At 46.4% G+C, this 12780-nt stretch overlaps 1 protein-coding gene across 2 annotated transcripts in view; it reads left to right on the top strand.

The window, feature by feature from the left end:
• Positions 1–2069: 2069 nt before the first annotated feature.
• The window catches only part of KATNBL1 (katanin regulatory subunit B1 like 1), a 36877-nt gene continuing 26166 nt past the window's right edge, over positions 2070–12780 (top strand). Inside the window, exons 1-3 of one of the 2 annotated variants that reach the window (XM_077260624.1) lie at positions 2070–2300; positions 11855–11976; positions 12648–12688. In XM_077260624.1, coding sequence (XP_077116739.1) covers positions 11869–11976; positions 12648–12688 — 149 coding nt within the window. In that variant the 5' untranslated portion in view covers positions 2070–2300; positions 11855–11868. Of the gene's footprint in view, positions 2301–11824; positions 11977–12647; positions 12689–12780 lie in introns of both variants that reach the window. The other variant, XM_077260625.1, reaches the window with a different exon arrangement.

Genomic DNA, 12780 nt, shown 5'->3' on the forward strand with positions numbered 1-12780 from the left:
AAGCGGGACCCCAGATGGTGACTGCTGCTTCAGTGCAGTTTCTGAGAAAAAGCTTTGGCTGTCATGGGGGTCTCTGGGTGTCACTACTGTGGAGGTCAGGAGCTAGATGTGGCTCGTGACCCTCTCATAGAGCTGAACATGGCTATCTACATAAGGCCTCGTTCACACATCAGTGTGTCTGGGACATGTGGTGACAGTTTTCTCACATACCGGAGGCATTTACACACATGGACACATTCAAGTGAATGGGTCTGTGCACCGTTTGTCCGTGGGTAAAACACCCTGACATGTCCGGTTTTTGGAAGCAGCATGGGATGCAAAATGTCCTGCACACTGATGACATCTGTGTGTCATCAGCATGACACGTACCGGCACCTGAGAATCAGCGGTACTGTTTGCGCTGATACCTGGCACTGGGTGCTGAAGACAGTTCTCATCATTGTCCCCTGTTCTTCCTGCTGTCTATATCGAGTGTAAAATTAAGAATAAAAAATGACATTATACTCACCTTAACACCTTATCCCCTGAAGCCATTGTCACCTGTTATAAAACAAAAATGAAAAACAACAATATCCCTCACCTGTTTGAAGTTGAAAGAATCCAGAGTGTCCCACACTTTAATCCACCTCTGCGACATTTGCTCAGCAGCAAGATCGGTGGCATGAGGCGACTACTCAGGCCGGAGAGTAGGGGATAATGACTCACTGCAGCACGCATCATGGTGAACTGCGATGATCTCACTGAGGTCAGCACAGTTCATGTGCCTGCTCTCGCTGCAACGAGTCATTCTCACCAGCTCTTCAGCATGTGCAGACACTTCCGGCCACCATTCATGCCGATGAGCAAAATGTCGCACAGATTGATTATGGTGTGGGGAAACTATGGGTTCTTTCAACTTCGGACAGGTTAGAGATATTGTTTTTTTATTTTTTGCAAGGGACAATGGCTTCAGGGGATTAAGTGTTAAGGTGAGTATAATGTAATTTTTGCATTTTATTCTTAATTTTACACTCTCTGTAGACAGCGGGGGCTGACTACAACTCTCAACATTGTCCCTGTCCCCTGCTCGCGCTGATCAGGCAATGATGAGAGCGGTCTTCAGCACCCAATGCCTGGCAACAGCGCAAACTGTGCCGCCTTTTCTCAGGTGCCGGTACATGTGATACTGATATGAAACACACGGACATGGAATCTCCGGTACTGATTTCTCCAGTACTGGAAATATTAGGATGTGTAAAAGAGGCCTTAAAAAGGATGGGGGGGCCCATCCCCAGAGGATCAAAAAAGATATGTAGTAAAATAAATAATAGTATTAAAATGAAACAAAAAGGTTGAATCGCCCTCCTTTTCCTCATTCAAAGCTAAATAAAGAAAACAACCCTATTTCCTGTCACTGCATCTGTAACCGCCAATCAGAATACAGCATTACTTAACCCTTGATGTAAACGCCGTAAAAAAAAAAATAGCAACAGCAGAATGAAAGTTTTTCAGTGGCCACTCAGTCCCCAAAACAGGCGACAGTCGCGTGCACCACAAATGGGGTCACCAAGGCCATGGAGAGAGAACAAGGCTTCAGGCCTCGGCCAATCACAACACTCCATTATTTTCTTTTTTTTTTCAAACTTATGAATTTTTTTAAACCACAAAAATATTTTATAAATGGTTTTGTGCCGGTATCGCACATTTTTACCAAACAGTGAACGCTATTAAAACCAACCCCCCAAAAAACAGAGGGAGGAGACAGACAAGTACTTCACAAACTAAATCCCCAACTTGGTAGCTATTTCCATAGAAACATGAACGGAGTCAATCAGAACAACTGGCCACGTTACTGGAAAAAAAGGTATGGTTCTGTGAGGTAAAACTGAAAACTGCCAGCAGACAAGGCACTGTGCACACGGAGCTTTTTTTCTCATTTTTATATGAAAACAACAATTTAAAGTGAAAAGCCCAAGTATTGTGCAGCTCCAGCCTGGAGGGGCGGACAGGCGGTACACGGTAAGTCAGCGTCAGACCCGCAAACGTCACGTCATGACAAACACGAACGTGACGTCCAGCGCCGTGACACCAGGTCACATGACTGCTCCTTACGTCATTCTCGCCCCACCCTCCTCTTCAGCGTCTGTTAGCCAATCGCAGCGAGCCGTGTCCAGGGCGTGATTGACAGCGGTTGCAGTGCTCCCACAATGCCCCGCGGGGCAGTTTGAATGGCGTAGCCTCCTGTCAGGAAGGAACCTCCGCGGTGTGTGGAGCGGCGGCAGGCCTCGTCCCTGACTTCCCCCCGGCAGGGCCATGAGCCGGTAAGTGTGTGCTCGCGGTGACTGTGAGCGCCGGCTCTGCAGCTAGGCCGTGCTGGGAGACATGGCGGACTGCCCTGTGGGCTCTAGGAGCGGAAGAGTTTCCCAGGAAGTATATGTTTGTCACCCACGTGACTGTATTGGGGTGCGGTAACTTTTGCAGTCGGGCTTGCTAACATATGCTGCACCGTTTGGCTTTTAGCATCCAGCTTTGATGTGGCCGTAAATGAGCTGAGGAGCTCGCTGTGAGGTCGCCAGTCCGCTCCTTCTGCAAACTGTGGTGTTACAAGTGACCGCTGCAGCCAATGCACAGTGTGGCGTGAGGAGCAGCAGATAAGCTGCTCCTCTATAGCGTTGTGGTGGGGTTTGTTTCTTTTTGTAACCGGACAAACTCTTTAACCTAGTGGGAAGGGTTAATCGGGTTGTACGGTCTAAGGAGAAACGTCTGCAGTCACTCTATGTTGCTCGCACACCGTTCTCATCCAGGGGGATCCTGACAGTGTGCACAGTGAGCTTGTCGTGTGACAGCGGAGAACCCCTGATTGTTGGGGGTGCCAGGATTCTGACCCCCTTAGTAGTTATAGGGCTGGGCCATAATGTTTCCTGCCCCTGATATAGGCATGTAGCCCTCTGTAAACAAAACAAACTGTACTTGACAAGATTCCTCATCGGCCTCTGTTCCTCCTTTTCAGCCCAGGACCTGCAGGTGACCGCTGCAGCCAATCACTGACCAATGTTTCACAGCTGCAGCAGTCACATAGTGGTAAAACATGGACAGGATGCTACCATATATCCTGTTCTGGAAATCTGATAGCAGGAGGAGGAAATGTGGACTGGCAGGGCTGGAAGAGGAGGGGTGGGCATGCAGGCTACATTTTGTGTACAGGTGCGAAGGTCATCGCCCATAGAGGGTTGTCCCCAAAGTGAATAGTAATCACTATTTATGAGATCAGGGATAATGTATTACTTGCTGTGACTGCAGCCATTCTGAGAACAGGATCTGAGCTCTTGTTTTCACAGAGCAGAGGTGCACATGCTCAAACACACACACCATCAACCAACCATCATGAAGGTGCTCAACTGCTCATACGAGTCCAACTGTTCAGCACATGCTATGTTTTGGTCACATTAAGCACCATTCAGAGTCCTGGCATTAATATTCCATTGGCCGAGCATGCACATTTATTGCATAGAGGACCATACTTATCATGCAGCGAATATGCGGCCTCGAAATCAAGAAGTGTTAATAACAAAAATAAAATAAAAAAACTTAATTTCAAAAATATTAAAATACATGAAAGACAAAACAGTAATGATATAAAACGGTGCCTCAAACCAAAGAACACAAAGGAGAGAACAGCTGCAACTATATATAAATATATGCCTTGTATGTAGCTAGGCAAGACTCCTAATCGAGTCAGTGTTCAGCCGTCACGCACATAATTAATGAACCATATTGCACAGTGATAACCTGATATCTGCATGGAGACAAATATACCCAGACATCAATGCCGGCATGTGGTGGTGCACATTAGTAGTCCTCACAATGGGGACTAACCTCCCTTAGACAATTTGAAGATGGCGGTATAATGCGATGACCAAGCAGTCCCTGGTGTGTGGGAATAGAAGATCCAGCAGATCGGGTGATTACTGGAGTGACACAGGTAAAGCGTGGTGCACTGCAAATATGAATAGATTATGCTATTGGAAAATTCTCCCTCATTCTGGACACAATTGAAGCAGACTGCAAAATGGCCATATTACCTGTGCTGCTGACAAATGGATTCGGTTGCACGCTGTCTCTCCTGACCCCGACGCACGTTCACTCGTGCTTCCTGGAGGGGCGTGACATTTATGGCATAGGTAGAGGGGACGCCAGCAGTGGCTGTGTACATGTGGTGTCACTTGTCTCCAGCTGAGATGCTGGCGCTGCGGTCATACACTTCACATGCCCTGACCGCTAGGCATATTGTGTGACCAGCATTACTTGTGCTATATGGGCAGCCACAAGTCAAGGCAAGTTGTCATGGTGCCCTGGCATACATTTCCTTCCTCAGGTGCAGACTTCATGGCGAGTGGCTGCCCAGAGCCTGGCACTGTTCACGGCTAGAAGTCGAGCCCGTTCTGCACAATTGGGTGCTCCTGTAAACAGTGATAAACAGGTTATAGCTCTGGTACTGTGGGCAATTAGCACCTCTGTGCAGGAAAAAACATGGATGTAGTAGAACACCAGATTGTGGGGGTCCTAGAGGTGCGTCCTCACCTGTTATACAGTGATGCAATACCACTTTATAGCGGCTACCTCATCTTCTTTCTTCAGGAGCACATCACTCCCTTGCCTCTAGTTTGCCTAGGACCGTGTTCCCCTTAAGGTTGGCTATTTTCAAATCAGTGGCATGATCGCACCATTAATCCGAACTGTGCACTAGCAACGGCAGCATGGGGACTGAAGCTCATCCTGCTGCAGATTCCATTTTCAACATTACAGCTTCCCTCATGAAGCCGCCGTCGTCCTCCCCCCATCTCAGATCAAAAATTGATCCTCTTACTATATTACACTCATTATACATCACTGTGTGCGTACAATTGCTCACTTTGCCTTTCTACCCAGATAATTCTTCTTTTTCTGCTCTCTATGGAAACAGGGAGTCTCTTGCCCCTGCATTTATTATCCCCCCCCCCCTTTCACTTCCTGACACAGCTGTGCTGCTATTTCCCCTGCCAGAGACTTTTGCAGTGGCTGAGTCATGGAGAGAAAATTGACCTGCTGTGTCTACATAGAGCTTAGACGGATTCAGATAATTAGTTATTAATCATGTGATGTCATAGACCTAATGGAAAAGAGAATTATCTGGTTAGAAAGGCAAAATGAGCAATTGTAAGTATGCAGAGCGATACGATGACAGCAATATACGCCTTCTGCGACATCTACATAGCCGGATGAAATCTCGCGCCTGGGCACTTTGCATTAAGCTACTGGAGGCAGAGCCTAAATAATAAGTGTGCATGTGCCCTTATGTTTTAGGCTCTGCCCGCAGTGGGTCAGAGCAAAGTGCGCAGGTGCGAGATTTCATCCGGCTATGTGGATGACGCAGGGGCATCATCTATGTCAATAAGAGCAGGAGGATGGTGATCAGAAGCTGGGAGAAGGGATAGACATCTGAGCAAGGACTGCCTATAGGACCCGCGGGATTTATAAAGAGTGCTGGATAATTTCAAATGGGTTTTTGGGTGTTATATACCTCTTTATGGAATGCAACACAGGCGCTGATTAAGGTGCTAGTCTTAGTTCAGACATGAAATACTGGTGATAAGTTCTCTTTACGTGGTTGGAAATGGGCATCTTTCCATGCCACAAAACCGGATCATGTGAGCCCGGGTCCTGACGGCCCCTGTATCTGCCGTTTTTGTACTCCAGTGCCGGTGGTTCAGCACCATAAGTGACTGTACGATACACTGCCATATCGTAGCAGTACAGTCATTGTAAAACTGGCAATCAAGCAAATTGTAAGGTCAAATCCCCAAAGGGGACTAATGTAGAACGTAAAAAAAACTGTAAAAAGTATCTTTAAAGGGGTTGTCCACTACTTTCAATTAACCCCCCAATGTATCCCCCCGGGGCCCCTGATTAATTGTGTAATTACCTTCCATTGCCGTTTTCGCCTGTGAGCGGCGCTATTCCGGCGGCTGAGTCCGGGTCACGTGACCCCCAGGCTTCAGCCGCCGCTTATTTCCGCCGACGTCACGTCAATTTCCAGACTCTGGAAATTGACGTGACGTCAGTAGCAGGCGTGAGCCCGCCTCACAGTCAGCAGTCACTCATCAAGAGTGACTGGGCTGTGGGCGGGGCTGGTGGCTGCAGGCCTGTGCTGGGGGCGGGCGGGGCTAGGCAGGGATGTGCAGGCGGGGCTAGGCAGGGATGATTGTGCGGGTGACGTGCCGCCGGTGCCGTGCGGGCCCCGGTGCCGTGCGGGCACCGGTGCGGGGCGCCGGTGCCGTGTGGGGCCCGTGCGTGCGGGACGGCGCCGGTATGTGGTGGGGTGTGTGTGTGTCTCTGTGTGCAGGCATCGTCCGATGGGACTACAAGTCCCATCGGGCTCTGCCTGCTACAGTGACAGTGAGTGACACATTAGCCAATGATGGGACAGTAGTAGTCCCATCATCCGGCTAATGTGTTGAATGTAAAAAAAAAAAAAACCACACATATACATACAGTACATACATACATAGAACACACATACAGAACATGCAACGACATGCAGCATGCGACAACATGTGACATCATGCAACGACATGCAGCATGCGACGACATGCAGCATGCGACGACATGTGACATCATGCAACATGTGACGACATGCAGCATGCGACGACATGCGCCATGTGATGACATGCGCCATGCAACATGTGACATCATGCGACATGCAACATGTGACATCATGTGACATGCAGCATGCTACATGTGACGGCATGCGCCATGCAACGACATGCGCCATGTGACATCATGCGACATGTGACATGCAGCATGCTACATGTGACAACATGTGACGACATGCAGCATGCGACGACATGTGACATGCGACATGGACCATGTGACGGCATGCGACGACATGCACCATGCAATGACATGCAACATGTGACATCATGCGACATGCCACATACATACATACATACAGACATACATACAGTACATATAACATAGAGTACATACTCACCATCACTTGTCACTTTGATCCCCGAAGCCATTGTCATCTGTAAAAAATATTAAAATAATAAACAACCAATATACTCCCTGATCCGCAGAAATCCAATTAAAACGAGTGTCCCTCGACGATCTCCCGTGGAGAGCAGGAGCATCAGCTGATGCGACCACTCTCCAGGGGCTCCAGGAACACAATGAGGGGAGGAAGGTATCCTTCCACAATGTATTCCCCACAATGTATTCCTACGCCCCTGTGAGAAAATAGTCCCTAGTCTCACTTTATGCCATTGCTGTTTGAGACATTTTCCCAGGCAGCAATTGCCATAAAGTGAGACTTTGTCCTAAGGTAACCTCTCAGTGATGCACTGCAGGAGCTATTGTCTCCTGTCAGTGTGTCACTGAGGGTCCTATAGAGCAGTGACATCACCCGATGTCACTGTTCTATAGGGGAGATCGTCGTGGGACACTCGTTATTAATTGGACTACGGCGGACAGGTAGTATACGGTTTATTATTTTACGTTTTTTGCAGGCGCTGAAGTATGGTAAGTATGGTTAAATGAAGAATAATTAAATACTTTTTTCCTAATGTGTGCGTGTTTTATTAACCCTTTATTACTACTGGATTAATAACGGATAGGCGTCTTATTGACTCCTCTCCGTTATTAACCCGGCTTAATGTCACCTTACAATAGCAAGGTGACATTAACCCCTTATTACCCCATATCCCACCGCTACACGAGAGTGGGAAGAGAGGGGCTAAGTGCCGGAATTGGCGCATCTTACAGATGCGCCATTTCTGGGGCGGCTGCGGACTGGTATTTGTAGCCGGGGGGGGAACCAATATCTATGGCCCCTCCCTAGGCTATGAATATCAGCCCGCAGCTGTTCTGCATAGCCTTTCTGGCTATAAAATATAGGGGGACCCCCAGTCATTTTTTTTGGGGATCCCCCTATTTTAATAGCCAGTAAAGGCTACGCAGACAGCTGCGGGCTGATATAGCAGGCTACAAATATTGGCCCCCGGCCGTCAGCATTCCCCCTCTGGCGCAGAAAATTTCGCGGGAGCCCACGCCATTTTTTTTAAATTTTTTTTACTGAAACATATTGTTCATTAACCCCTTTCTGCCAGCTGACGGAATAGTACGTCAGCTGGCAGTATCCCCCGCTTTGAGGTGGGCTTCGCGGTGAGCCCACTTCAAAGCCGCAGCATGTCAGCTGTTTTCAATACAAAAAAAAAAATTTACATGATCGCTAAACGGCATAGCGAGATAAAAAAAATCAAAAGACAAAATTACGTTTTTTTGGTCGCCGCAACACTGCATTAAAATGCAATAATGGGCGATCAAAAGAACATTTCTGCACAAAAGTGGTATCATTAAAAATGTCAGCTCGGCGCGCAAAAAATTAGCCCTCACCCGACCCGATATCTCAGAAAATATAGATGCTACTTGTATCGGAAAATGGCGCAATTATTTTATTTCTTTTTAGCAAAGTTTGGAATTTTTTTTCACCACTTAGATAAAAAATAACCTAGACGTGTTTGGTGTCTATGAACTCGTAATGACCTGGAGAATCATAATGGCAGGTCAGTTTTAGGCTGTGTGTACACGTTGCAGATTTGGGTGCAGAATTTTCTGCACAAAATCTGCATCTCCTTGCAGAAAATGCCGCTGCGTTTTGGATGCATTTTTTTCACGTTTTTTTCATGTTTTTTGCGCAGTGTGTTTTTGCGTGTTTTTTTTTGTGTGGTTTTGGTGCGGTTTTTGTTGCGGTTTTTGCATGTTTTTTGTCTATCTTTGTATGCTTTTTTGAAAGCTAAAAAAAGATGTATAATTAATTGAACAAAAAAAAAAGATTTGTGATGTCATTATTGTCCAACCTCCTCCTCTTTTACATTTGTCCAACCCACACTCAATTACACACATAGACATATAGATGATAGATGAAATGGATAGACAGAGCTACATAGATAGATCTATAGATGCATACATATATCTATTCATATATCTATCTATAGATATATCTGGATAGATATATCTATTGATAGATGTATCGATAGTGTAGGGTGCGTGTTCACTGTCCGGATTACATCCGAATTAGCTGCAGATTGGATGCTGCGTACTTGTAGTCCCATCGGATGATGCCTGCACACACCCGAACAGTCCCACACACACCCGAACAGTCCCGCAGACCCCGTCCGCACACACATACACGCACACCGTCACCGCCCACACACTTCCCTCCTCCCGAACTGCAGCGTTTCTCGGACCCACATCCGCATCTAAACTGCAGATCTTTTTTACATCTGCGGTTTTGCTGCGGATGTGCCCGACTCAATGAAAGTCTGTGGGTGCATAAACGCTGCAGGTTGGCACAAAAGAAGTGACATGCTGCGGAAAAAAAAAGCTGCGTTTCGATGCGGCCTTTTCCGCAGCATGTGCACAAGTCTGCGGCTCCCATAGACTTACATTGGTTGTGCGCTACACTGCGGATTTGATGCAATTCTGTGCAGCAAAAAACCCTGCAGATCTGCAATCAAATCCGCAACGTGTGCACACAGCCTTAGCATTTAATGAACCTAGCAAAAAAGCCAAGCAAAAAACTAGTGTGGGATTGTACTTTTTTTTGCAATTTCATCGCACTTTCACTTTTTTCACATTTTCTGTTACACGACATGGTAAAACCAATGGTGTCCTTCAAAAGTAGAACTTGTCCCGCAAAAGATAAGCCCTCACATGGCCATATTGACGGAAAAATTATGGCTCTGGAAAGAAGGGGAGCGATAAACGAAAAAAAAACTCCAGGAGTGAAGGGGTTTAGAAACATGGATATGGACATATCTATGGAAATACATAGATACATACAGATATATCTATATATCTATCTATCCATCCCATATCTATTTATCTATCCCATATCTATCTATTTGTTTGTTATCTTTCTATCTATCTGTCTATCTATCTGTGTGTAATGGAGTGTGGGTCAAATGTAAAAGAGGAGGTTGGACAGAAATGACATCACAAATCTTTTTGAAGCTAGAGGAGGGAGGGGTTGGGGTGTGTTTTGGAGTGGGTGTGCCAGGTGCAGAGTTACAGGCGAGTGCAATGCATCATGGAACTTGTAGTATTAGAGCACAATAACTCATGAGAAAGGAAGTTGTTGATTAACCCATGAGAGCTGAATCCAGCACTAAAGATGTGCTGCTACAGCATGATAAAAGGTAATATTGCTAAAATAAAGACAGTGGATGTTCTCAGTGGCACATAATAGCAAGATTTATGAAAAAAAAAATGTTTATTGTAGTGGACAACTTCTTTAAAATATATATATATATATATATATATATATATATATATATATATATATATATATATATATATATATATATATATATATATATATATATATATATATATACAAAATAAAACCAAGAAAACTAAATAGGGCGCTGTCAGTAAGAGGTTATTAGTTCACTGTTTGCCTATCAAGGGTTATTACAAGCTATCTCGTATCTACAGGAAAGGTCATTACTTTAAGATTGTGAGACGAGACAACCCCCATGGTTACCAGAGCTGGGACACTTGTATCACCCATCCTTCCCTGAGTGCAAGATCACGTTTCAAATATGTACCAGCAGGGGGAGCTCACAACATACAGATTTATACAGCCCCATTGAACTCAATGCTGGCTGAATACGTTTTTGTGTAACAGGCTCCCCCCAGTGGCTGCTGCTGGTATAATGATTTTACTCCCATTAGGCTACTTTCACACTAGCGTCGGGAACAACCCGTCGCTGTGCGTCGGGCCGAGGTTCCCGACGCTAGCGTGGTCTCCGCCGCACAACGGGGGCAGCGGATGCATTTTTCCCACGCATCCGCTGCCCCATTGTGAAGTGCGGGGAGGTGGGGGCGGAGTTCCGGCCGCGCATGCGCGGTCGGAAAAAGCGGACCGTCGGGAGCAAAAAACGTTACATGTAACGTTTTTTTCTCCCGACGGTCCGCTACCACACGCCCAAGCGTCGCAAAACGGACGCGACGTTTGGCAATGCGTCGCAAATGCGTCGCTAATGTTAGTCTATGACGAAAAAACGTATCCAGCAAGAACTTTTGCTGGATGCGTATTTTCGGCAAAATGACGCATTTGCGACGTATTGCAGTTAACGCTAGTGTGAAAGTAGCCTTAGTGTGTGCAGATAGGAGGGTGTGAAGGGAACAGATGCTGCAGCACTGCCTCGGCCATACAATATGATAGCTGCAGTCTGCTGTCCTGGAGAAATGATTGATGAAACCTCAGTAGCCTTGTTTTTTTTATCGGCAATCAGCAGAGATTCAGGTGCTGGGATCCCCACTGATCATATGGTTTCCTAGCGATATGCCATGACTTAAAGGTATGGAGAAGAAAAAAATAAATTTTAAGAAGGGAGAGGCAAACCTGTCCAGGCCAGCATGTATACTATATGTGGATCTAATGTTACTGCTGCAGACAAATCCTGTAGAATAGTGTATATGCCGTTAATATTCATTATATATGATGGTATCTTATTCAAATGTAATGGATAAGACACTGCTCACACAATCTGAACGGGACCAGCCTAGAAGAAACTGGCTACTGAACTGCCCAAACCCCCCCCCCCCCACCACCCCACCACCCCACCCCTTCCGTCCACAGGTGGTGTGCGGTATTGCTGCTCCACACCATACACTATAAGTGAGCAGGGGCAGCCATGTTTCTCCTAACCTTGTACAAGCCCTTTAATATTTCTCTATCCCCAGCAGCCATTCCTTCTACGCCTCCTTTCACCCTCTCAGACTGTCGTTATTCTTGCAGGAAACCATGTGTTATGTGTTCTGGTTGCAGACTATCTGAGGATTATGGCATTTGAAGCCTGCGATGCCAAGAAGCGGGACCTAGATGAGGGTTGTGCCAATGACCGCCCGAGGAAAAGGGTCTCTGCTGCAGCCAAGCAGAACATGAAGGAGGTACAGACCATCTTGCCTACAGAAATGCTCAGTATAGGCTGTAATGTTTGGTAGAGGTGGTTATCGCACACCCTCCTGCCTCTGAGCGAGGAGCTGCTGCGTCCAGGGTGGTCACACAAGTCTATGGGGATCAGACGAGCCATAGAAGGGGCCTCATGGCCACCTCATCAAGTGGAGGGACCCACATCTGTCCAGCCATATGGATGTGCTATAGGCGTCTAACGCCGTTCCAAACATTCAGCTGTCCAGTACTATTGCACAATCAGCTGCAAAGACAGAATAGAGGCTTTTTTTAATGCATACCACCATAACTGGTAGTAAAAGTCATCAGTTATCTGCAGGGAAGGTGATAACTTGTTAGTATGCCTCCTGTGTTAACCCACCCCCATACTCAGAGCACCATTCAATTTTTGTGGCAGTACATATGTAGCCACCCACCCTTCACTATGGCTCCAGTTCTCATCTCAGCAGTGAGACCTCCAGTAATCACCAATATCCTGCATATACCCTGCAGTCTTTGAACAATGTCTTGAAAGGCCTATATTGTACAGAGCTCCCTGTAAACTTGGGGAACAGGTGACAGAATCAGTGGCCCAGTACGTGAAACGACCCTTTTTTAAATTATTTTGATAATTTCCATAACTTATGTGATGATCTTCTTTATTACACAGGGAAACATTTCACAGGACGAGTTGGTGTCTGTAGTAAACAGGTGAGTGTGCGATCACGAGTTTTTGGATGGTAAAAGCAGATGGACGTACTTTCCTGTACTGCTGGTGTGTCCTATTTTAGGTCACGTCCTTC

The sequence above is a fragment of the Ranitomeya variabilis genome, chromosome 1, assembly GCF_051348905.1.
Source record: "Ranitomeya variabilis isolate aRanVar5 chromosome 1, aRanVar5.hap1, whole genome shotgun sequence".
NCBI classification, from domain to species: domain Eukaryota; kingdom Metazoa; phylum Chordata; class Amphibia; order Anura; family Dendrobatidae; genus Ranitomeya; species Ranitomeya variabilis.